The sequence below is a fragment of the Lontra canadensis genome, unplaced genomic scaffold (assembly GCF_010015895.1).
Source record: "Lontra canadensis isolate GAN:19392208 unplaced genomic scaffold, GSC_riverotter_1.0 scaffold134, whole genome shotgun sequence".
Taxonomy (NCBI): Eukaryota; Metazoa; Chordata; class Mammalia; order Carnivora; family Mustelidae; genus Lontra; species Lontra canadensis.
Genome location: NW_022631128.1, coordinates 3,286,342 through 3,313,728, shown reverse-complemented (window position 1 = coordinate 3,313,728; position 27,387 = coordinate 3,286,342). Strand labels below are relative to the sequence as shown.

The window sequence follows — 27,387 nt, the reverse complement described above, 5'->3', positions numbered from 1 at the left end:
GTATTACCTTCATTAACCATGAAGATATCTGCTAATAGTGCACTTGAGTATGCCATATTTCTTTACCAGAGGTGACAATAGAGAGTTATACTGCAGGATAGAAGAAAATGGATGAGAAGGGGAACTTAGACTTTGAAAATACAGATGACTAATTAAAAAGATATAAAATAACACCAAAAACAGAAAATGTAGAGATACAGTGAAAAGAGCCTTGTACTGGGAGTTAGGAGGCCAGGGTTAGTTTACCACATAGTGACCTGGGCAAGTTACCTACTTCGCTTGGATCACAGTGCTTTCTCTGGAAAAAAGCCAATAGTATTACTTACCTTGCCTACTCCTCAGGGTTGTCTTCAAAGCCAAATAAAAATCTTTAAGATCTTTATAGCTGATAAAGTGCTGTGTAAATTAAACAATTATTATCACCTTAATTACTTTAGAATTTCATATTAAAAACAAAACCAAAACTGAACCAAAACAGCTGTGATTCACACCACGAATCTCCCCCCATATTCTGCCTCCTTTTGTCAAATGACATGGAATAGGGTATAACTTGCAAAGAGACCTGTGATTTAAGCCTTTCTTTTTCTTTCATTGAGGGAATAACTGATTTATAAAACTTATAAACTTATAAAACTCCAAGAGAGATTTTAGCTCTGCCATTTATTAACCTACGTGGGAAGCTACTAAAGTTGTCTAAGCCTCAGCTTCTCCATCTATAAAATAAGGATTGTTACAGCACATACCTTTTAGGGTTGTTGCTGGGATCAAATGAGATAATGCATGTGACATGGTTTTACAGTACTTCTCACGTAGTAAAGGCCAACCAACTGTTAGCAATTCACATTATTATTACCATTACTACTACTACTACTACTACTGCTACCACTACTATCACCACCACTGCTAAGGAATCTTGTCCCTGGTGGCCTTCTTTGGCACAGCTTTTCAGCTTTGTTACTTGGCCAGTAATTCGTCTGGAACCAAAGCCCACAAATATAATCTCTCCCTTGACAAATTAGTGTTTCCTGCAATCACAGCTCTCCCCTCCCATTTCCCTCCATATTTGGCGGGCTGCCAAATTACCATTGCCTCCAGGTGAGGCAATTTTACTCAGCCAGAGAGTCATCTGCTCAGAGGCAGCTAAGGAATCCACAGGTTTAGGGGTTGAGTGAAGTGTCCCATGGATCTGCCTCTTACCCTACCCTGAAGTCAATCCCACTTCTGAAGTGCTTTTACCTGAGAACTTGCTCCTGCTCTCACCTATCACCGGTGGAGCAAAGTGGACAAGGCACACACACACATACATACACACACCTCCAACACGCACACATGCCTCCCATCACCCCCCACACAGAGGTACTAATGAATTAATGAATTTCATCTTCCCTAGACCACTACTGCTGCAAGAAACAAGCAGAACTAACTGGTTCTAGTATCTATTTCTGTCTACCAACCTCATGATTTTTGTCAACACCACTTTATAAAACTGAGAAAAAATAAAAATGAAAACTCACACAACTCCTCTTTATTATCTAACCACTTCATCACAAGAGGACCTATTAGTAAGTGTATTCTTAGGTCCTGTTCATGCCTTCAAATAGCCATCTCCATGGGGCCAGTTTGGCAATGAGGTAATCTCCCCAAATCCCCAAGTACATGGGTTAGTTGATATGGGCTTGTCACACCCACATTATGAGGCAGAATTGAAGACATGATTAGAAAGAGACAGGTATTTTTAATAAAGACCAAAGCACAGAAAGCATCAATTGAGTCTTCAGTGTTTAGTTCTTTGAGTGAGTTGTAAGTTTACAAGGTTCCTTTGGCACTAGGTTGCAAGCATTTTAAAACACCTCTAAAGGCTAAAGTCCCCAGCTTTAAGAGCTCCTAGGTATGGTATATAGCATGTTGTTACAAAGTATAAAAATATGCAAAATTTAAAATTATGACATTTCAGGCACCTCTCCAAAGGACTGTGATTTTTTTCCTCCCCATTTGTGAATCATTTGCAGTATATGGTCTACTCCAGATAAACTAGTGGGAAATCTGTAGACATTGCCAGCCCATAGCTTTTCCTATTGGGTGAAATGGTGGCCTCTATAGGGTGAAGAAGTGGATTACAGTGATTCCCAGGTTAGACCTGACACCCAAGCCAGAACATGGTGACCACGTTGTAGCTGCTTGGTATTTGGACGGGACAGGCAGTAAAGTCAAACAGGCCCGGGTTACTATGACTTGAACAAGTCACTTAATCTCTCTAAGCCTCAACTTCTCCACATCTCTTACAGGACTGTTACGGTGGGCATTAAATGAGATAATGCATGTAAACCAAGGGCTAATCACAGGCATTTGTTAGCCAAAAACAACTCTCTTCCTTTGGAGGGGGATAGTTGAAGAGAAACTTGAAGAAGAAATCACTGCGCTGGCTGCTTCAATGAGGACATCACCAGAGTCAGAACGGGAACCACTGATCTCATAGGAGGTGGTTAGGATATCATGTGGCTTGGTGGTGGGATCCCAGAGCTGGAAGCAGCAGGTGGAGTGTCCCCAAGAAGAAACACCCACAGAAGAACTTATCCATTGTTGGTAGCTGGTAGGTGAAATGGTGGGGAATAAGGCAGTTGGAATAAATCATTCCTTTTTTTTATTGGAAACAGTCATTCCTTTTAAGTTGGTGGCACTAGATAATTGATGCCCTGGTGTCTGTGATCTTGGATAACTTGAAGACCAGGGTCCAAAATTATCTGATATCTTTCATTTAGGGACCTTGTGTGACCACTTAACTTCCTTTTCTAACCATTAACAACTGTGCTATAGCAACAGGAGTCTTCCACTAAGCTCCCACTTACACTATTCATTTCACTGGGTTTCCTGTTTCTGAGCTTTTAGTTCTCCCAAGGCTCAAAAACAATTCTCTTTTCCCTAGTTGACACCTGTAGTCTTCCCTGCATTTGCAGAGGAAAGACAACCTTCTGCCTTACCATAAGCTACTTTTCTCCCCAAACTTCCAAAGCTCTGACCCAACCCTTCCTCATGATCCAGCTCTTAGAGCCAAGCTATTTCCCTGCTGGTCTCCTTGCATCCCTTTCCCTGATATCCTGCTAGAGCCCCCAAAACTATGCATATGTTCCAGAAGGCACTTCCCATACAAAACAAACTCAGTGGCTGTGGTTATAGGGCACCTTCACTCCCACTAAAGAGTTAGTGAAGATTCCCCACACCACTAAAATAGAGTGACCTGAAGCCCCAGTCCTGGTCCTGCCACTAATTTTCTGTTTGAATTGGGTAAGTACAGTCCCTCTTAGGGCCTTATTTTCATCATCTCTAATGGGGTGAGGAGGAAGATGATTAGTCATTGCTAAGGTCTAGCTCTGAAAATTAAAAGGCAGTTTTGCAGCAAGAGCACAGATTTTGAACTACATAAACCCCATCTTCATATTCCCACCTTCAGCTACCTTGCTAGTCCCTTATAGCAGTGAAATAGCATGTTGAAGTCTGCACAGTTCAAGGCAGCAAACCAGCATGCAAATCTTTGTATAGGTCTGGGAGGACTCAGCTGAGCTCTTCCCCCTTCCTGGCTGCTGCTGGTCCCAGAGCAATTATGAAGAGCCAGGTTACTGTTTTCTGCACTTTGTCAGCCTCAGTCCAAATTACTCACCTCCTCCTCAACCCCCAAGCAATTAGTGGTCCTTACCCTTCCTAGGAAACTCCAACAATAGAAAAAGGAAAGGGAGAGACATAAGAGAGATTTGAGAAGACATATGTGTTTGGGTTTTATGGCCCCAGTAGACTAGTTTTAAAGTTACCAACCCTTGATATTTATCTTATCAATGTACTCACACCAGTGCAAAATGATATGTATATACAGAAAGTCACTGCAATGTTGTTTGAAATAGAATAATATTTTAAACCACTTCCACCAATAGGGGACTGTTTAAGTAAATCACATTACATCCATACAGTGGAATGCTATGCAGTTGTAAAAAGAAATGAGGCAGCTCAGTATGTACCAATATTGAAAGGACTCCATGATGAATTAGGCATAGAAAGTGAGAAACAAAACACTCTGCATACATGAAGGCAAAATAATATGTGTATGTATGTTTGTACATGTGTATAAAATATCTTTTGAATGATGCGTGAGGAACTGGTTAAAGTTTTTGCCTATTCAGAAAAAAAATGTAGCATCATTCTCAACTTTATTTTATTTCACTAGTAGAGAAGAGGGACATGAATGATTGTCTATATAGTTCCTCCTTAGCACAAGAAATAGTGAGAGGGATTTGCAGCTATAGTCGTTACAGATGTGAGCAGTAGAAAGATCTGACTCTTCAATGTTAAGGTGACCAACAGATTTTGGTTTTCCCATGACTCTCCTGGTTTTAGCACTTACAGTCCTGGGAAAACTGGAACAACTGGTCACCTTCACATTCTTCTGCTGCAACCCTTAGCCATCCAGAGTTGCTAGTGCCAAGGGGAAACTCCCATTAGTGGGATGAACGAAACTGTGGCACATGCCTCTGCCTCCACAATCCAGGAGGGGCTCACACTCATAGAGTGGCAGGCACATGTTCTGTGAGATATCCTCATCTAACAAGACAAGGAAATTGGGGCTCAGAGAGGTTAAGTGATTTGCCCAAGGTCACACAGCTAGTAAATGCTGGAGCCAGTCTGTCTGACTCCTGCCATGTCAACAGGACCCTGGGGTATGTTAAGCTTTCAGTGAAACACCAGTTTTGGTCTTGTTTAAAGCCTAAAGCACCCAAAGTTACATTTTAACCAAATCAAACATTGTTGCTCTGAATCAACTTTGACAGGCCATTTTGGGACATGGCTTTCTTCCCATCACCTCGGCCCCCAAGGCAAAGAGAAGAGATGTTCCAGGTTTTCAGACTGAAAGAGCCATAAGCAGGAAGCTGGCTTCCCCAGCTGTGCTCATTGTGGGAGTCCTGTTCTCAGCTGACGAGTGGTAACCTACTCCTCTCCCAACTTGATCCACCTCCCTCCCAAGATCAGCATGAGAAAGTAAAACAGAAGAACACCAAGCTAGTAACATGTCATGATGCTTGCCTACTCTTCAATTGGCTGGGGGTAGAATTCAATTTGGCTATGTAATAAGAGCTCCTTTTGCTAGGAAACATTAAAGAAAAAAAAAAAACCTAAAGCCTCACCCATCAAAAGCTCACTGAGCCACAGTAAAACAGACGTAGCAGATAGTCACAGCTTTGGGGATTTGGGAAGAATATAGGAAAAGGTCACAGCAGCAGCTGTACTTGCCCTTTCTCAATTAAGCAGCAGGCAGGTGTTAATTATATATAGGAAATTTGGCTGTTTTGTAGACCCTGTTGAGATATTTTGTAGAAGGTATTTAATAAATATGGGGCAAGGGAAATCTTACCCGCACTGCTGGCAATTAATTTCTACATGCTGAGTTGCAGAGCATCAGGGAGAGAGGTCATCTGTGCCAGGATGCAAGAGTTTCTGGGAATAATGGAGATCGACTTCTCAAAGAAGATCTGAAAGAAAACTGAAGCAGAGCTTTCCAAAGCTCTAGCTTCCTCTGCAATTGTTGCTACACTTTAGGCAAAGACATTTTGTGTGAACTTGAATTACCTATACTTTGATAAATTCTGTAATCTCGGATTTGAATGAAGCTGATCCATCTCTGTGGTAGTTGGACTCAACACCACACTCACTCCCACTACAAAACAACCAACCTTGAGACTTTAAGAGTAGACACTACAGTGTTTTGGTTTTAATGTCGGATAAAACTGGCAGGAAGGAGTAGGAGGCTTGCCTGCAGTATGTTCTGGTTTAAGAAGCATCAGGTGGATCACATGGCATTTCAGTATGTACAAGGATCCTATGACCCTTCCTAACTTCTTCCTATCTGCAGTGTCAAAACATTGGCACAGAAATGTGGCAGCTTGGACCAAAAAGATTATTGGTGTGCTCCATTTTTTGTGAAATAGTTGTATGCCTGTAAAGTTGGCCACCAAGAAAAATTTTACATATAGAACCTATTCCTCATTGCCTTTCATAATATTAGAGATGGATTCTTCTGACAAATTTTTTGCCCCAAGATGCTGCAAAATCTCAGAAACGCAAAACAAACATTGACAATTTTATTTGAGAGGAAAAATTTCAAGCGCCTTGATATGTCTAAGAAATAAAAATATATGGTCAAGCCACTTAAACTGCAGCTCAGGTTATCTTTCATAGGGCAATATTGAGTTAGATGCCTTCACTATCAACTTCAAAGAGCTGCTGAGAGGATTCAATAACAAAAGCAAAAGTACTTTATCAATTGAAAGTGCAGTATACATGTGAATTCTCATTACTCTTCTAGTCAATCCTGGACAGTCACTTTATTTTCTTATTTTATTAACATATAATGTATTATATATATACATATTATATATAATATATTATGTAATATATTATATTATATTATAGACCTGCCCCAGGGGTACAGGTCTATGAATCATCAGGCTTACACATTTCACAGCACTTTCCATAGCACACACCCTCCCCAATGTCCATAACCCTCTCCCTACCTCCTCACCCCCCAGCAACCCTCAGTTTGTTTTTTGAGATTAAGAGTCTCTTGTGGGGGTGCCTGGGTGTCTCAGTGGGTTAAGCCTCTACCTTCGGCTCAGGTCATGATCTCAGGGTCCTAGGATCGAGCCCTGCATCGGGCTTTCTGCTCAGTGGGGAACCTGCTTCTCCCTCTTTCTCTGCCTACTTGTGATCTCTCTCTCTGTCAAATAAATAAAAATCTTAAAAAAAAAGAGTCTCTTATGGTTTGTCTCTCTCCCGGTCCCAACTTGTTTTGTTTTTTTTCTTCCCTCCCCCACACAACCCCCTGCCCTGCTTCGCATATTCTTCGTATCAGAAAGATCATGTGATAATTGTCTTTCTCTGATTGACTTATTTCACTCAGCATAATACCCTCTAGTTCCATCCACGTTGTTGCAAATGGGAAGGTTACATTTCTTTTGTTGACTGTATAGTATTCCATTGTGTGTGTGTGTGTGTATGTGTGTAGATATATATATATCTCACATCTTCTTTATCCATTCTTCTGTTGATGGGCATCTAGGTTCTTTCCATAGTTTGACTATTGTGGATATTGCTGCTATAAACATTTGGGTGCATGTGCCCCTTCAGATCACTACATTTGTGTCTTTTTAGTGTAAATACCCAGTAATGCAATTGCTGGGTTGTAGGGTAGCTCTATTTCCAACTTTTTGAAGAACCTTCATACTATTTTCCAGAGGGGCTGAACCAACTTGCATTCCCACCAACAGTGTAGGAGGGTTCCCCTGTCTCTGCATCCTCGCCAACATCTGTCATTTCCTGACTTGTTAATTTTAGCCATTCTGACTGGTGTGAAGTGGTATCTCACTGTGGTTTTGATTTGTATTTACCTGATGCCTAGTGATGTGGAGCACTTTTTCATGTGTCTGTGGGCCTTCCGGATGTCTTCTTTGCAGAAATGTCTGTTCATGAGTCTTCTGGCCATTTCTTGATTGGATTATTTGTTCTTTGGGTGTTGAGTTTGATAAATTCTTTCTAGATTTTGGATATTAGCCCTTTATCTCATATGTCATTTGCAAAAATCTTCTCCATTCTGTCAGTTGTCTTTTGGTTTTGTTGACTATTTTCTTTGCTGTGAAAAGCTTTTGATCTTGATGAAGTTCCAATAGTTCATTTTTGCCCTTGCTTCCCTTGCCTTTGGCAATGTTTCTAGGAAGAAGCTGCTGTGGCTGAGGTCAAAGAAGTAGTTGCCTGTGTTCTCTTCAAGGATTTTGATGGATTCCTATCTTACATCGAGGTCTTTCATCCATTTTGAGTCTATTTTTCTGTGTGGTATAAGGAAATAGTCCAGTTTCATTTTTCTGCATGTGGCTGTCCAATTTTCCCAGCACCATTTGTTGATGAGGTTGTCTTTTTTCCACTGAACGTTCTTTGCTGCTTTGTGAGGATTATTTGATCATAAAGTTGAGGGTCTATTTATGGACTCTCTATTCTATTCCACTGGTCTATGTGTCTGTTTTTATACCAATACCATACTGTCTTAATGATTACAGCTTTGTAATAGAGCTTGAATTCTGGAATTTTGTTGCCACCAACTTTGGTTTTCTTTTTCAACATTCTTCTGGCTATTTGGGGTCTTTTCTGGTTCCATATAAATTTTAGGATTATTTGTTCCATTTCTTTGAAAATGAATTGATGGCATTTTGATAGGGATTGCACGAAATGCATAGATTCCTTTTTGTAGCGTAGACATTTTCACAATATTTGTTCTTCCAATCTATGAGGATGGAATATTTTTCCATTTCTTTATGTATTCCTCCATTGCTTTCATGAGTCCTTTATAATTTTCTGAGTACAGATTCTTTGCCTCTTTGGTTAGGTTTATTCCTAGGTGTCTTATGGTTTTGAGTGCAATTGTAAATGGGATTTAATCCTTAATTTCTCTTTCTTCTGTCTTGCTGTTGGTGTATAGAAATGCAACTGATTTTTTGTGCATTGATTTTATACCCTGCCACTCTGCTGAATTCTTGTGTATGAGTTCTAGCAATTGTGGGGTGGAGTCTTTTGGGTTTTTCACATAAAGTATCATGTCATCTGCAAAGAGTGAGAGTTTGACTTCTTCTTTGCTGACTCGGATGCCTTTTATTTCTTTTTGTTGTCTGATTGCTGAGGCTAGGACTTCTAGCTCTATATTGAACAGCAGTGGTGATAGTGGACAGTCCTGCCATGTTCCTGACCTTAGGGGAAAAGCTCTCAGTTTTTTCCCATTAAGAATGATATTGGCTGTGGTTTTTTCATAGATGGCTTCTATGATATTGAGGTATGTACCCTCTATCCCTACACCATGAAGAATTTTGATCAAGAAAGGATGCTGTACTATGTCAAATGCATTTTCATCATCTATTGAGAGTATCATATGGTTCTTGTTATTTCTTTTATTAATGTATTGTATCACATTGATTGATTCATGGATGTTGAACCAAACTTGCAGCCGTGGAAGAAATCCTACTTGGTCCTGTGAATAATCCTTTTAACATACTGTTGGATCCTATTGGCTAGTATTTTGGTGAGAATAGTTGCATCCATGTTCATCAAGGTTATTGGTCTGTAATTCTCCTTTTTGATGGGGTCTTTGTCTGGTTTTGGCATCAAGGTAATGATGGCCTCATAAAATGAGTTTGGAAGTTTTCCTTCCATTTCTATTTTTTGGAACAGTTTCAGGAGAATAGGTATTAATTCTTCTTTAAATGTTTGGTAGAATTCTGCTGGGAAGCCTTCTGGCCCTGGGCTCTTGTTTGTTGGGAGATTTTTGATGACTGCTTCAATCTCCTTACTGGTTATGGGTCTGTTCAGGTTTTCTATTTCTTCCTGATTCCATTTTGGTAGTTTATATGTCTCTAGGAGTGCATCCATTTCATCCGGATTGTCAAATTTGTTGGTTTGTAGCTGCTCATAATATGCCCTTATAATTGTTTGTATTTGTTTGATGTTGGTTGTGATTGCTCCTCTCATTTGTGATTTTATTTATTTGGGTCCTTTCTCTTTTCTTTTTGATAAGTCTGGCCAGGGGTTTATCAATCTTATTAATTCTTTGAAAGAACCAACTCCTAGTTTTGTTGATTTGTTCTACTGTTCTTTTGGTTTCTATCTCATTGATCTCTGCTCTGATCTTTATTATTTCTCTTCTGCTGCTAGGTTTAGGCTTTCTTTGCTGTTCTTTCTCCAGCTCCTTTAGTTGTAGGGTTATGTTGTGTATTTGAGACCTTTCATTTTTCTTAAGAAAGGCTTGTATTGCTATATACTTTCCTCTCAGGACTGCCTTTGCTGTGTCCCACAGGTTTTGAACCATTGTGTTTTCATTTTCATTTGTTTCCATGAATTTTTCAATTCTTCTTTAATTTCCTGGTTGACCCATTCATTCTTTACTAGGATGCTCTTTAGCCTCTGTATATGAGTTCTTTCCAACTTTCCTCTTGTGATTGAGTTCTAGCTTCAGAGAACTGTGGTCTGAAAATATACAAGGAATGATCCCAATCTTTTGGTACCAGTTGAGACCTGATTTGTGACCCAGGATGTGATCCATTCTGGAGAATGTTCCATGTGCACTAGAGAAGAATGTGTATTCTATTGCTTTGGGATGAAATATTTTGAATAGACCTGTGAGGTCCATCTGGTCCAGTGTGTCATTTAAAGCTTTTATTTCCTTGTTGATCTTTTGCTTAAATGATCTTTCCATTTCAGTGAGGGGGTATTAAAGTCCCTTACTATTATTGTATTATTGTTGACGTGTTTCTTTGATTTTGTTATTAATTGGTTTATATAAGTGGCTGCTCTCATGTGAGGGGCACAGATATTGAAAGTTGTTGGATCTTCTTGTGGGACAGACACTTTAAGTATGATATAGTGTCCTTCCTCATCTCTTATTATAGGCTTTGGTTTAAAATCTAATTTATCTGATATAAGGATTGCCACCCCAGCTTTCTTTTGATGTCCATTAACATGGTAAATTGTTTTCCACCCCCTCACTTTAAACTTGGAGGTGTCTTTCAGTCTAAAATGAGTTTCCTGCAGACAGCATATCAAGGGATCTTGTTTTTTTTATCCATTCTGATACCCTGTGTCTTTTGATTGGGGCATTTAGCCCATTTACATTCAGGGTAACTATTGAAAGATATGAATTTAGTGCTATTGTATTGCCTGTAAGGTGACTATTGCTGTATATTGTGTCTGTTTCTTTCTGGTTTATTACTTTTAGGCCCTTTCTTTGCCTAGAGGATCCTTTCAATATTTCCTGTAGGACTGATCTGGTGTTTACAAATTCTTTTAATTTTTGTTTGTCCTGGAAACTTTTGTTCTCTCCTTCTATTTTCAATGATAGCCTAGCTGGATATAGTATTCTCGGCTATGTATTTTTCTCTTTTAGTGCGCTGAACATATCATGCCAGTTCTTTCTGGCCTGCCAGGTCTCTGTAGATAAGTCTGCTGCCAGTCTAATATTTCTGCCATTGTATGTTACAGACCTCTTCCAGAGTTGCTTTCAGGATTTTCTCTTTGTCACTGAGACTTGTTAGTTGTACTAGTAGATGATGGGGTGTGGACCTATTTTTATTGATTTTGAGGGGAGTTCTCTGTGCCTCCTGGATTTTGATGCTTGTTCCCTTTGCCATATTAGGGAAATTCTCTGCTATAATTTGCTCCAATATACCTTCTCTCCCCCCTCTTTCTTCTTCTTCTGCAATCCCAATTACTCTAATATTGTTTCATCTTATGGTATCACTTATCTCTCAAATTCTCCCCTTATGGTCCAGTCATTGTTTGTCTCTGTTTTTCTCAGCTTCTTTATTTTCTATCATTTGATCTTCTAAAGCACTAATTCTCTCTTCTGCCTCATTTATCGTAGCAGTAAGCCCCTCCATTTTTTATTGCACCTTATTAATAGCTTTTTTCATTTCTCTTGGTTAGATTTTTAGCTCTTTTATTTCTCCAGAAAGGGATTTTATTTCTCCAGAAAGGAATTCTCTAATATCTTCCATGCCTTTTTCGAGCCTAGCTAGCACCTTGATAATCATCCTTCTGAACTCTTGTTCTGACATATTACCAATGTCCGTATTGATTAAGTCCGTCGTCATTAGTACTGCCTCTTTTTTTGTGGTGTGTTTTTTCACCTTGTCATTTTATCCAGATAAGAATATATGATTGAGAGAGTAAAATACTAAAAGGATGGCAAAGACCCCAGAGAAATATATGCTACCCAAATCAAAAGAGACCTGAAACCAGGAGGGAGAAGAAAGGGAGAAAAAAAGAATTACATATACATGTGTGTGTGTGTATATAACTGGTGAATAGAATGGAGCCACACACTTAACTTTGGGTATATTCTGGTCTCTTGACAGAAATTACCTCCCAAAATTTTAAGGAAGGAAAAAAAATTATTTATTTATTTACTTACATATTTATATGTATATTTTTATTTATAAATATATTTATATATTTATATATACTTATATATTTATATATAAATTTTTATATAATTTTTAAATTTGTATTTTTAAATATATATATATATATATATACATACACACACACCATATATATGGGTAAACATGATAAAGGGATGGAATACGATTGTAAAGATGAAAATTTAAAAATATTCTAAAAAAGGAACTGATACGTTGGTTGGAAAAAGAAAAAGGAGAGAATGTGATCAGGCTGGAGCTAGACTTAGGGTATATTTTGATCTATTAGAAGAAATTATATCTTAAGATTTTAAAGAAAAAACCCTATATGTATACAAAAATAAGGTTAAATACAATGAAGGGAGAAAAATGACTATAACAATGAATATTTTAAAATTTTTTTAAAAAGGTATTGATAAAATAGTTTAAAAACGTTAAAAAGGAATGAGTAGAAGTTAAAAACTGGATTAAGAAAAAATAAAAAAAAATTTAGGGACACCTGGGTGGCTCAGTGAGTTAGGGCCTTTGCCTTCGGCTCAGGTCATGATCCCAGGGTCCTGGGATCGGGCCCTGCATCAGGCTCTCTGCTCAGCAGGGAGCCTTCTTCCCCCTCTCTCTCTGCCTGCCTCTCTGCCTACTTGTGATCTCTGTCTGTTAAATAAATAAATAAAATCTTAAAAAAAAACAACTTAATTTCACAAGACTAAAGGATCATGGGGAAAAAGGCCATGAATTCTATGTGTTACTGTCCTCTATCTCTGGACTTCCACAGTTTTCGCTGATCGGTGAACTTGGTCTTGACTGGATGTTCTTACTGATCTGGGGAAGGCACCTGTTGCAGTGATTCTCAAATGTCCTTGCCCAAGGCAGAATTGCACAGCCCTTGCCAGGGGCCAGGCTAAGTAATCTGCTTGGGTTCGCTCTCAGTGGCTTTTGTTCCCTGAACGCTTTCTGTAGAGCTTTGGAGGACGGGAATGAAAATGACGGCCTCCCAATCTCCAGCCTGGAGGAACTGAGAGCTCAGGACCCCACTTCTCAGTGTGCCTTCAGAGAAAAGCAGTCATTCTCTACCGTCTCCTTGGTCTCTGGCCACCCTCCGAGGTCACCCAGCCTGTGACTGAGTGTTTCTATCTCTGGCACATGGTCCCGTTTGGAGTCTCCAAACCCAGCAGATTCCTGCAGTGCACTCGCATGCCACTCCTCCCAGAGGAGGAAGGAGGGGGTCTCTCAGGATCTGCCACTTTTGGGGTCCACGCTCGAGGAGCAGTGGCCCAACTGTGACTTGGATCATGGTTTAAGGTAACCCTGAGCTGATAGCGCACTCCTCAGCTCTGTCTCTGTAGCCAGCCTCCCCGTTCCAATACCTGGCAGCCCTGCCACACTCAGACATCCATGGTCTTTCTGTGACCCTGCGACACCTGAGACCACACTGTCCCCATGATGGCTCCACCTCCTGCTTAGCCTCTGGAGTGATGTCCCTCAGTGGATCAGACTTCTAAAAGTTCTGGTTTTGTGTCCACTGCTCCATCACTTGCCAGGAGCCGGCTCCTCCTCCCACGGTCTCTCTTCCTGTCACTTCGATTCACTTCTCCGCATGTTCTACCTTCCCAAAATTGGTCGCTTTTCTATTCCTAGAATTGCTGCTCTTCTTCTCTTCTATCTCCTCTTTCATTTGTAGGTGTTCAGAATGGTTTGATAACTATCTAGCTGAACTCCTGGGACCTAATGTTATTTTGGTCTCCTACTCCTCTGCCATCTTGCTTCCTCCCCACCCTGGACAGTCACTTTAAAAAACAAAACAAAACAGGAGAACTCCCTTCTTGCTCACTATGGATTACCATTTATCTCTTAGAGGGAAGCTCATTAACTGTTTTAGTACTGAGTATTCAGAATTGTTCATAAAACAGCTTTTAATTCTTTGATATCTATGGTCTTGTCTTTCAGGACAAAGTTTGATTAGTGTGTTTACTCTGTGGTGTGCATACTAATTATTCAGTCACTCCACATTTTCTTGCCATGGGCAGAGTAGTGGAAAGAACATAGAGCCCACCAGTATTTTATAATTGTTGTTCCTCAAGCAAAGCAACAGAAAACACCCAATCCTCAGATTTACCTTCTGGAAATTGGAGGTACCACTGCATGGTTGTGGTGGAGGGTAATGAGATGATGTTATCTGCAAACAGCCAGGAACTGGGAAACACTATGCAAATACTCTCATGGGACACAAGCGTTCTTCTTCCAAAGCTACCCTTTGCAAGGTGTGTGTATGTGTGTGTGTGTGTGTGTGTGTGTGTGTGTGTGTGTTTCTTCCAATTTTTGTCTCACATGGTTGTTAGGTTTAGTAGCCTTGTGAAGGTAAAAGTTTGTTTGCATGAACATATTTTATTGACTTGAGGGAAATCATTGATTGATTTTTAGCTTCTTCTTTTTCAAGCTGGGACTGCTTTTTGAGTTTTAAATAAAAAGTGGTTTATCTAAAAACGGGGATTGGGTTAGTAGGTAAGTTTCTACCAAAGGTGGACAGAGTTAAAAAGGAAAGGAACTATAGTAATTTTACCTTTTTCTGACCTAGATTTTTATATTTGTGGAAGTTCAGAGTTGATGATATAGAGTCTGTGTTTAGAACTTAAGAAACTCTTGTGTGACCTTCTAACCTTCTTACCTACTATACATGGACCACATCAACATTTATCTGCTCCCAACATGGTAATATACATCTCATACACAGGATCCTAACACACAAACTCTAAATTCATGCACTGCAATCTCCTCTGACACTAGAAATAACTACCACTTAATTCACTTTGTCCTCTAGGGAAAGTGACAATTGTTATAGTTCAGAAATTGCAGACTGGTTGCTGTAGGTGGGCTTTGTCCTGCATACATGTTTTGTTTGGCACTCAAAAATTTTTAAAAAGTTAGTTAGTTCCTAGTATTTAAATATCACAAAACTTCACACAGATTTTAGTTTGTATTGCCAGCTTGTCTTAAAAACTGGAATGAGCTGGTAATATTTGTCAGCATTCAATCATAATCACCTAGAATTTAGTATCAACTGATCTTTGTCTCTCCAATTCCCTTGCTAAGTCTTGATGATCCTTTTGTTACCAACCAGCCCTCTATGGATATTGACTAGATAGCCCTACACTTAAAGCTGTGCATTCAAAGTAATCAGTTTAATATTATGGCACAGAGAAGAGATAATTGTGATTTGGCTGGTATACCCAATGATAGGATATATGAGTAGATAACCACTGTCTTGGTGGAACCCCTCATTTGAATCAGAAGGTAAACACTTGGAGCAATAAGCATGAAGTCTCCAAGGCTTTTTCAAATAATTCTCTGAGCTCATATAACTTTGTTTCTCTCTACATGAATTATCAGTCCCTCTTCCTCTACTCCCACTATCCTTATCTTTGAGGCAGAGAATGTGCCTGCAATTTCTTCAGCTACCCCAAAGGGCCCTGCCAAAGGTGAAGTCCATATTAGAAGCTCAGAAAATATGAATGGAGCACTTTATCCAATGATACATGTATCACAATGTCTCTTTTTCCTTTTTCTTGACTGACAAATACTAGGCTCATGGAATGAGAAATGAAGGTTTTGATGACTTGCTGTGTCCTCAGATTAATAGATTAATTAACTAATTAGTTGGTTCACTGTGTCCTTGGATGGATAATAAAATGTCATTAATTAGCAAGGCACGGGTAAGAGAAGAAAAGAGAACCATTTCTTTAGTACCAGGAAGGGGAATTAAAAGTGGTCATTACTAAGATTTCATGGAAGGAAACAGGTGGGGAGAAGAGGCTGAATTCTATTATTTCAATGTTTCAAATCACCAGGGTCTGAGAATTTTCTGAAGGCCAGAAAGCCCAGAGTTCTGGGAATCTTCTAGAGGAACAAATCCGCCTCCTCATTTCTCATTACTATTATAATAGCTCACTAAAAATGAGCTATTATAGGGGACACAATATATGACAAATGTAAGAACAGTATGAGAAACACTTAATAATTGACTGAATAGAATAACTTGAGAAAGGGGCAGAAATAATGGCCATGGCTTCAATGGTTGGAACAGTTAAAATTTTGAACTTTAGTCTTTAGCAGAAAGGGATAATATGACTGCTTAGGTATCATTAAGACTTAGTGTGGAAGAATATACAGCATAGAGGTGAGGAAGTTGGGATAGAGAAAACTAAATAACATCATTTAAGTATATACCATAGGCCACCAGACCAGAGAAAGACTGATGTAATTGCAATGCTTAGAAGAGTTGTTTTCTCATTGATGACTCAGTTTTAACAATTTAAATATAATTTCTCACTCTCCCTGACAGCTTTCCCCTTCCCACAGATCTTAATGTTCACTTTGTCTTGATTCTTTCACACCATTCTTTTGTAAACATCTCAAGGGTATTATAATAACCTTGAAACTCCCATAAATTATCAAGAGGACTCAAGTAAACTTTCCTCATGAACTGACTTTACAGTTGAAATACAGAGGTTCTGTCTATTAGTGCTATCTTATGGGTTGGAGATAAGATAACAGTGAGTGTAATAGATGTGTGTATATTTGGGAGAACAGGAGTAGCAAAGGATTGCTTAGATCAGGGTCCCAAGCTCAAATGCCTACTGGAGTCAAATACCCCAAACTGAAAGAAGGAAGTGCTACTCTGATCCAGCAAACTGTAGCCATGTGAGACTATAGGTTGACATTGTTACCAGATTTTCTGTTGTTTTTTTTTTAGTGTTATGTTAGTCACCATACAGTACATCATTCGTTTTTGATGTAGTGTACCACGATTCATTGTTTGTGAATAACACCCAGTGCTCCATGCAATATGCGCTCTCCTTAATACCCATCACCAGGCTCACCCATCCCCCTAACCCCATCTCCTCTAAACTCAAAGGAAACCATCAACAAAACAAAGAAGTAAACCACGGAATGGGAGAAGATATTTGCAAATGACACTACAGACAAAGGGCTGATATCCAAGATCTACAAAGAACTTCTCAAACTCAACACCTAAAAAACGAGTAATCAAGTCAAGAAATGGGCAGAAGACATGAACAGACACTTCTCCAAAAAAGACATACAGATGGCTAACATACACATGAAAAAATGTTCATCATCATTAGCCATCAGGGAAATTCAAATCAAAACCACACTGAGATAACACCTTACACCAGTTAGAATGGCCAAAATTGACAAGGCAAGAAACAACAGATGTTGGAGAGGCTGTGGAGAAAGGGAACCTCTTACACTGTTGGTGGGAATGCAAGTTGGTACAGCCACTTTGGAAAATAGTGTGGATGTTCCTCAAAAATTTAAAAATAGAGCTACCCTAAGACCCAGCAATTACACTACTGGGTATTTGCCTCAAAAATACAGATGCAGTGAAAAAGAAGGGCCAAATGTACCCCAATGTTCATAGCAGTAATGTCCACAATAGCCAAAATGTGGAAAGAGCAGAGATGCCCTTCAAAAAACAAATGGATAAAGAAGATGTGGTCCATATATACAATGGAATATTTTTTTAGAGATTTTATTCATTTATTTGACAGAGAGAGAGAGAGACCACAAGTAGGCAAAGAGGCAGGCAGAGAGAGAGGGGGAAGCAGGCTCCCCGCTGAGCAGAGAGCCCCACGCAGGGCTCGATCCCAGGACCCTGGGATCATGACCTGAGCCAAAGGCAGAGGCTTAACCCACTGAGCCACTCGGGCGCTCCTATACAATGAAATATTAATCAGCTATCAGAAAGGATGAATACCCAGCTTTTGCATCAACATGGATGGGAGTGGAGGAGATTATGCTAAGTGAAATAAGTCAAGCAGAAAAAGCCAATTATCATTTGGTTTCACTAATTTGTGGAACATAAGGAATAGTATGGAGGACATTAGGAGAAGGTAGGGGCAAATGAAGTGGGGGGCATTAAAGTGGGAGACGCACTATGAGAGAATACAGACTCTGAGAAACAATCTGTTGGGTTGTTTGTTTGTTTGTTTGTTTGTTTAAGAAACAAAAGACTTGACTTTTTCTGTGAAATATTCTGTCCTTTAAATATTATCAGCTAATTAAAAACTGAAAAACACTAGGTAGGCCAAACAAAACACTTCCACCACCACTAAGCAGTGAATTCTAATTTAGATTATGATTGGAATTCATGGTAGTGCCCTAATTTGGTGAATTAACTAAGTCTGACTCTTTGTCCATTCAGTATGGGTTGGTTCCAGCTTTGTGGTTGTGAATATTTCTCCCAAATGGCACTCTCGTATGTTGGTTTGTATCCTATAAATGTAACTGAGAACTTCCTGAAGATAAAAATGGTAAACAGATTCTATGCTTGCTTAGAGTCAGTCTGTTCAAAAAGTGAAAAAGTGACCAGACTATGAGATACATAAAGAAAATAATCAGAAGGTAGTTCCTTTTTGGTGACTCTTTTTCTTTCTTACCAGATCATAAATCCCTTGAAGGTCTGGGTAAAGACTTTGGATTTGGTTCTGAAAATGTTAGGAAGCTATTGGCCTTCCTTCATGAGCAGGGGAAGGGATGTGATCCAACTTAATATTCTAAAAGGAACACTCTAACACTGATAGGAATGGTCTAGAGCTACAACCTGGAGCCTTCCAGAATATCTGCCATTGCGGAACACAGATTTTCCCCCTATTAATTATCTTCTCCTAAGAATGTTGTTCTTATATTTTTATGTTCATGTCCCTCCTCCCCATCCCTTACCACGAGTGGAGGTGTTCTCCATGTTTCTTGGGCCAAATATCCTAAGGAACTTAGAGCCTATATCATTCTGAATGTGTTTTCCAAGGGTAACCAATTCCTTTTCTGACTGAATTAACTTCCTTGTATTTTTATCTGGCTCTCGGGCCATTTCTCAGATATGTGACAGAGATAGAGCCATCCAGATACCTGATATTCTTAATTGAGAGAGCAAGTGATATGGTCTTCCAAATTCACCTAATTACTCAACATTATGCTTTATCTTTCAGAAAATACTGAAGGAAGGACCTTTGCTGAAGAACTGTAATTCCTTCAAGAGATGGAAGCTTAGGTATTTTCTGGTTCGAGGACAAAGGCTCTGTTTTGCACACCATCCCGCGGTAAGAAAATATATAGTATATATAGAATATTTATTCCGGAGAATATCTATATAATCTTGTCATTTGGGTGAATGGGTGGGAATGCCAGGAAATGTTTGTGAAGGGACATAAGCCAATAGGTAAAGACATATTGGCAAACATCAAGGTAGAAGTTAAGATCTTCTACTTTTCCTTTAACTTGTCCTTTTGGGCCAAATGGGGGGACACTTTTCTCTCCCTTCCCTTTCCTCTTTCCCTTACCTCCATAGATTTCCTCAATTAGCTTCTACATCAGAACCAACTACACAATTTGTGGTGCCCAGTACAAAATGAAAATGCAGGGCCCTTATTTAAAAAACAAGGAAAAACATCATTAAAGATATTAAAATATAATACAATGATTAGTAATGTCATCTTTTATTTGTTGTTTAATGTCATTCTAAGAAAAGATAAAATTTTAAATTATTAGCATTTTTGCCATTCATCTGAATGTTATGCAATGCCAGTTTTAAAAGCAAATATAAAAGCATTTAGCTCATATGAAAAATGACCGAAATTATATAATTTGTATTTAGTAGCTCATACACACATACATATTTTGTTCTCACCAGTATACAAAGCCATCTCAACTGTTTTTATTTCACATCTTGATATTATTACATTGTACCAGCACCCTGGCTGAAAGAAAAAGGAACTATGGGCTGCCCTATCTTTCCCTTTCTTTCAATGTTATCATTTTCAGCATAAATTATTGGCTAATATAGGGAAGTAACATAAGTAAGAAAGAACACAATAGGGTGCCTTGGTTGTTCATATTTCTTAGAACACCATTGCCTTTTTCTCTGTTTGAGGCAAGTTCTACTTCCTACCAAAAGTGTGGACTCTCAGGGCTGTAAGCTCCCTTACTTACTCAGTCATAGACGTAACATGCTTACCTTGTACTTGCTTTGAGTCTCATTGAACTCCCATACATCATGGGTCCACTGAAATTCTATGCTCATGGGCATCATGAATGCAAATGGAGTGATAAGACATGGGGTGGCATGCAGGTTGTGCATATCTCCTCTGCTTATGTTCATGAGTGATTGTCCCATTGGACTTCATTTCCAAAACATGTCCAAAGATGAAATTATTAAAAATTTCAAGATTGGGGGTGCCTGGGTAGCTCAGTGGGTTAAAGCCTCTGCCTTCGGCTCAGGTCATGATCCCAGGGTCCTGGGATCAAGCCCCGCATCGGGCTTTCTGCTCGGCAGGGAGCCTGCTTCCTCCTCTCTCTCTCTCTGCCTGCCTCTCTGCCTACTTGTAATCTCTGTCAAATAAATAAATAAAATCTTTAAAAAATTATAAAAAAGTTTTTAAGATTGTAACAGCAGAGCATTAAGTAAATCAAGTGCAGGGCCTTTCTGAACATGGGGCCTTGTATGAATGCACGGGCTCTATGCCAGGGAAGCCAGCCCTAACTCTATTCATAGTACTGCTTTTCTTGCTGCTGGCTGGATGTTAGCAATTATAGCCAATGTATAAGGAGACATAGGCCTCAAACTGGTTAGGACTAGCAACAAAGTCAAAGGCTGCCAGCTAATAAATAGGAGCTAATAACTCTTATCTGCTCCCTTTGGCCCTTAGCTAGACCATATACCATTATCTTCTCCAGCATAAACCCTTAGTTTTGAATATTTCTGAACCACCTAAGCCTTCTTGTAAATCCACATAACAGTTTTAGGAAGAGTAGTGTTTTGCTTTAGTTTGGTTTGGTTTTTGTATGTCACATGATATATCAACAAAAATCATGATGCTAAATAAATCCCAGCACTCAAGTCAAAGAAATGATAGGCTCATGACTGCCAAAAATGCCTGTGTGTGTGTGTGTATTTTTTAGTGTCTCTTGACATTATTAACCAGATTTTTTTTTCTTCTCCTTCTTATCTCTTTCCAGTTTGCACGCTTTGAAACAATTGATCTATCTCAGGTTGCCTTGGCAGAAAGCAGCTGTAGAAATCTTTGTCATAGTTTTTGTGTAAGTAATATTGGAAATGATTAAATTGGTAGGGGTGTGATCTAGCTGGGTAGAGGGGTTGCCATACCCATGTGTTTCTTCTTTGGAGTGCATGTTTCCCAAGTCTCCTTTGATCCCAAAGTGTGTGTGGAAATCCACTTAAAGTAGTATTGCAAATGAGTCCTAAAGATTATTTCATGTAAACAATTTCTACCAGCCCATTGACGGAGAGGAAAAAGTGATGTCTTATTCTCTATTACCAGCCTGGTATAAAGCTGAGCTGATTTCTGGGTGGTGGGGAGAATGAGTATTACAAAAAATCAATCCTCCTGGTGAAGGTGATTTAGAAGAGTATCACTGTGAGGTTTTCAAGAGACTGCTAATATGATGTAGAACATATCAAGATAATCAAGTTACGTGACAATCTCTCCATTGATGAGGTAGATAAGAACCTAATCCAAAGTGAGAGCTAACTTATGCTGAAATTACTGATGGGAGCACCTCAAAGAAAGCAGAGGATTTTCAAGGGATGCATTCAAGGTTTTGGCACTGATGAAATGTCATAAATATTCACTAATTCAAGTGGATCCAGACCAGAAAGTTCACTAAAAATAGCAAATCCATTGGCTTGGGAATTATCCTACACACCTCCTTCTAGAATTGTCTTCTCCCAGCCTCAATGGTAGGTTATGGAGACTGGGGTTCCTCTTCAGCAGGATGATAATTAGCAGACTAAAAACCTACAGGCCCAATACTCCACTTTTGTGGCTGGTCCACATTCCATTCTCTCTTGAAAGTAAAACAGTAGGATATAAGAGGGAGACTCTACTATCATTTCTCTCTCTCATATCCCAGTGACCTAGGGTAAAGTTCAGAGTTCTCTTGACCCAATGCCAGAAATCTCAACCTTTGGGTGATGATCATATATGCTAATGTTTTTCATCTTTATTATATAAAGAAATTCCAAGGACTAGGAATTCCCTTAGCCTAATTAAAACACAGAGGTATCATTGATCAGCCCCATACAATAATGGGTTTGGACCAAATATGTGACTGTTGTCATAATTCCCACTAGATTCTATTCCTATCTATCACAGACTCATCTGTGCTACATGCAAAAGGCGATGGAAATTTCTTGTTGTTGTAGTGAGCTCTAGTTCTAAGATTTGGGGGGGCTGGTAGTAAAGGCAAGTAGGACCATTGAAGCAATCACTGATGCTGTAGCCATCTGTGTCCCTCATGCCTTCTGGGAAAAGACCAAGTCCTGGACATGGTCTACCTCTGCTAGACCCTAAGTTGGCTTTCTCATTATTCCTGCCAGGATCCATACACCAACCAGGATTAAGAGACCAATGGTAAAGTTGTCTTCAAGTTGTCCTTGACTATAATCAAGAAAGAAACTGAATTTTTAGACTTTTCACTATTTTCACTCTCCCCTCAAAGAGAAAGAGGCATACCCTGCTGAAGCATATACGCTTTTATCATTTTTAAGTAGACAAAGCAGCAGTAAGTAGTAAGATTTTCAACCAGCCACACTGAAGTAATAGATGGTGCATGGCTTAATGTTTAAAAACGTGTATTCTGGAGCCAAAGAAGCTGTATTTTAATTCTGGCTCAGCTTTCTACCTGCTAGGTGGCCTGGGCAAGTCATTAAACTTTGCCTTGGGTTTCCTGACTATGAAATGAGAAAAATAATAATGGCCATTTCATGGGGTCATAATGTAAATTGAAATAAATAATATATATAAAGTGTAATAGAGCAGTGCCTGGCACATAATAAATACTATTAAGTTGTTACTCATTACTATTATTATTTTGGGTAGGTATCTGAGAATTTCTATCTTACATTTAAGTGGCTCTGGGAATTTCTGTCTTATATTTAAGAAGTGGCTTGGTAGACCTGTCTAGTCCTTGGAGAGTTCACAGGCTCTGTTTGGGGGAAAAGTTGTAGAATGTGAACCAGCTAATAATGTAACTTTTTGTTTAGGTGATCACACCACAACGAAAAGTTACCCTGGCTGCACCCAACCGGAAAGACATGGAAGAATGGATTAATGTCATAAAAACTGTCCAACAGGGAGAAATTCGTAAGGTAAGGGAAATAGTAGAGAATTCACATAGCTTTCAGAAGTAAACAGTTAATTTATTGCATTAGTTAAGCCACCTTTCAAATAATAAGATGGAACTAGAGACCATGTGGTCAGAAATTATAGATGGATATCATTAGGAAACCTACTATTTATAAAAAAGGAGTAATTCACTTAGACTTGACCTTGAAAGTATGTGATTTAGAAAATCCCATATACATCCAACTGATACATAGATGTCACTGTACGCCCAATGGATGAGGCACTCAAGACATATGTGAGCAGCTAACTTAGAAGTTCCTTTGTTAGCAAATCAGCAGTTTTGACCTGGGTCTCCTGAGTGACTATCGTAACAGCTCACGAAACTGAGGCTCACAAAGGAGAAAGAAACAAAGATGAAATAGCTACTCAGTAGCAATGAAATAACTGCTCAGTAGCAAAGGCAAGATTTGGACTCAGGCTGTGTGACTCTAAAGCCTATGTCTTTAAACATTATGTCATTTTGCCTTTCTGTCCACTGTCCACCGAAAAAGAAATGTAGGAGGAAGAGCAAGGAACAGTCCCCTCCAAAGCTTAGCAGAGTTCTTCTCCTCAGTAATACCAAACCCCAAGCCACTGGTCCCTGAAACAAATTGTACACCATTCAAACTCTGGGATATGTCCTCAATCCACTCTTCTGAAGACCTACTATAGTTAGAAGTTATGTAAGCTTCAAGAAGGAATTTTTTTCTTATATCAGTGTGTGGCACATAGTAGAGGCATAATAAATATTTGTTGAATGAATAAATGAATCTGAGGGTAATCATGGAACCAGGGTTTAGAAAAAGAATGATACATGGTTCATATTAAAGCAAAGCTCTGCTGTGCAGGTCTTGGAGACAAAGGAGAAGATGAATCCATCCTTAAGAAGAAGCTGATATATTTTTTTAAATTTTTTAAATTTATTTTCAGCATAACAGTATTCATTGTTTTTGCACCACACCCAGTGCTCCATGCAATCCATGCCCTCTCCAATACCCACCATCTGGTTCCCCCAACCTCCCACCCCCCGCCCCTTCAAAACACTCAGATTGTTTTTCAGAGTCCATAGTCTCTCATGGTTCACCTCCCCTTCCAATTTCCCTCAACTCCCTTCTCCTCTCTAACTCCCCTTGTCCTCCATGCTATTTGTTATGCTCCACAAATAAGTGAAACCATATGATAATTGACTCTTTCTGCTTGACTTATTTCACTCAGCATAATCTCTTCCAGTCCCGTCCATGTTGATACAAAAGTTGGGTATTCATCCTTTCTGATGGAGGCATAATACTCCATAGTGTATATGGACCACATCTTCCTTACCCATTCGTCCGTTGAAGGGCATCTTGGTTCTTTCCACAGTTTGGCGACCGTGGCCATTGCTGCTATAAACATTGGGGTACAAATGGCCCTTCTTTTCACTACATCTGTATCTTTGGGGTAAATACCCAGTAGTGCAATTGCAGGGTCATAAGGAAGCTCTATTTTTAATTTCTTAAGGAAGCTCCACACTGTTCTCCAAAGTGACTGCACCAACTTGCATTCTCACCAACAGTGTAAGAGGGTTCCCCTTTCTCCACATCCCCTCCAACACACGTTGTTTCCTGTCTTGCTAATTTTGGCCATTCTAAGTGGTGTAAGTTGGTATCTCAATGTGGTTTTAATTTGAATCTCCCTGATGGCTAGTGATGATGAACATTTTTTCATGTGTCTGATAGCCATTTGTATGTCTTCATTGGAGAAGTGTCTGTTCATATCTTCTGCCCATTTTTTATCTGATTGTCTGTTTTGTGTGTGTTGAGTTTGAGAAGTTCTTTATAGATCCTGGATATCAACCTTTTGTCTGTACTGTCATTTGCAAATATCTTCTCCCATTCCGTGGGTTGCCTCTTTGTTTTGTTGACTGTTTCCTTTGCTGTGCAGAAGCTTTTGATTTTGATGAAGCTGATATTTTAAATAACTAGCAAAGGGTAGAGAATTATTACAGGCACTTGGGTTGAAGAAGAGGTAATGATAGGTTTTATAAGCAGAAACAATGCCATGGGGGGAAAAAATGTGTTCTCATTTCTCTAGAACTTCTCAGGCTTTTGACCACTTATTTTCATACCTATATACACTGCTATTCATGGGCTATGAGTACATAACAAGTTGACTTAACTAGGGCCTAGGTATCTTTCCACATATCAGTAAGCTTCTCCCAGGCCTACATTGTCTATGCATAAATAAGAGATTTTTGCTTAGAACCTGATGATGGTCTTTACATGAAATGCTCTCATCATTTTTCTCCATTGTCGTTTCCTTCTTCCTTTCCTAATAGAGAAAAGCATCCCAATCCTCCCCTCCACTCCCATTAAGCCCACTATGGCACAACATTAGTGGTAGCCACAAAAAGTTGTGATTTCCATGCTCCTCTTCCATTATCATCCCTATGGGCCAATCCCTTTCCTTCCCTTGGTTTATCTCTATCCAAACTGGAGCACTTCTCATGAAACACACACTTTCAATTTGGCATAAAAGCTTACATAGGATATTTTAAATTTCAATTATTAGTCTAGAAATGCAAAAGTTTCTAAAGAAAACCGTCAGGCCATTACTGTGCCATTCCTGATTCAACTGAATTAAACATCTAAGTATTGACCACCTAGCATAAATTAGAAAGGAAAAAAAAATGGTCTGCCTGTTTACTCTCTTGGAAGAATCGTGTTTCAGGTTGCAATCACAACCTCTGTGAAGCTGTTCCAGGGATCTAAATCTATTAAGAAACACTTTTAGCTGACAGTGAAATGTTTCAGCATGACCATCTTAGCAATTCATCCTGCATGAGTCTTAAAGAGTCAAATATGCTTTCTCTCATATGTACTTTATCTCTAATGGTCTCTTCTATTCTCTGTCATGACCAATGCCTGATACAGGTGAAGGAAGCTTAGTTATGGACTTAGTGGTCTATTAAAGTCACTATAAAGTAATTGGATAACCTACTATAAAATAGGCAGTGCCCATTAAGGAATAACACCTTACTAGGCCCCCAGTTCTCTTCCATAGAGAGTTGAAAAGAAGGTGTGACTTTGGCTTCTGGACCCAATGAGCTTTTTAGGTAGTTGGGAAGACAAGATATAAACAAAAGAAACAGTTAAATTACAGCATTTGAGATAAATAATAGTTTTCAGATATGTTACAAGACAGTGCATGATTGATTGTCAGATGAATGAAATAGACAATAAAGTGGTATAGGAGTTCAGGAGAGAAAAAAAAGACATGTACTGGCTGAATGTGTAAGAAATAAGATCCAGAAATATGCTGTCTACAGGAGACTCGCTTTAGATGGGCATTAAGGAGGCACATGATGTGATGAGCACTGAGTGTTATATACAACTAATGAATCATTGACCACTACCTCAAAAACTAATGATGTACTCTATGTTGGATAATTGAATTTAAATAAATACTATATACTGTACAGTATTGTAGATCCCTACAATTATTGTATTGATGTCAATTTCTGCTTCCAGATCTGTCATTATTTGCTTTATATATTTAGGTACTTTGATGTTGGGTACATATATTTTTATAATTGTTATATTTTCCTCTTGAATTGATGCTTTTATCATTATATAATGCCCTTCTTTGTCTCTAAAAACAGTTTTAGTCTTAAAATCTATTATGTCTGATATAAGTATAGCCACCCCTGCTTTCTTTTGATTACTAATTTAATGAAATATCTGTTTTCATCTTTTCACTTTTGGCTCATGATTTTTTTATTTAAAAAAATACCCATACAGTATGGGTAAATGCCTAGAAGCATACAAACTACTAAAACTAAGGAAAAAAGGGAGAGGATTCAAATAAATAAAGTCAGAAATGAAAGAATAGACATTACAAAAGATGCCTCATAAATAAAAAGGATCACAAGAAACTATTATAAACAAACTAGATAACCTTAAAAAATAGGTAAATGCCTAGAAACATATAAACTACTAAAACTGAATCAGGAAGAAATAGAAAACCTGAATAGACCAATAACAAATAAGGAGCTTGAATGAGTACTCACCATTCTCCCAATGAAAAAAAGCCCAGGAACAAAAAAAGAAAAGCCCAGGACCTAATGGCTTCATGGGTGAATTCTACCATTCAAAGAAAAATTAATGCCAATCCTTTATAAATTCTTCCAAGGTTTAGATATTAAACCAGATAACTAACACCAA

The 27,387-nt window shown here is 38.9% G+C and overlaps 1 protein-coding gene across 1 annotated transcript in view; it reads left to right on the top strand.

The window, feature by feature from the left end:
- DGKK (diacylglycerol kinase kappa) overlaps positions 1–27,387 on the top strand; it is a 152,182-nt gene that overhangs the window by 34,281 nt on the left and 90,514 nt on the right. Inside the window, exons 2-4 of the mRNA XM_032842987.1 lie at positions 18,995–19,105; positions 21,021–21,101; positions 23,068–23,172. Of these exons, the coding sequence (XP_032698878.1) occupies positions 18,995–19,105; positions 21,021–21,101; positions 23,068–23,172 (297 nt within the window). The remainder of the gene's footprint in view (positions 1–18,994; positions 19,106–21,020; positions 21,102–23,067; positions 23,173–27,387) is intronic.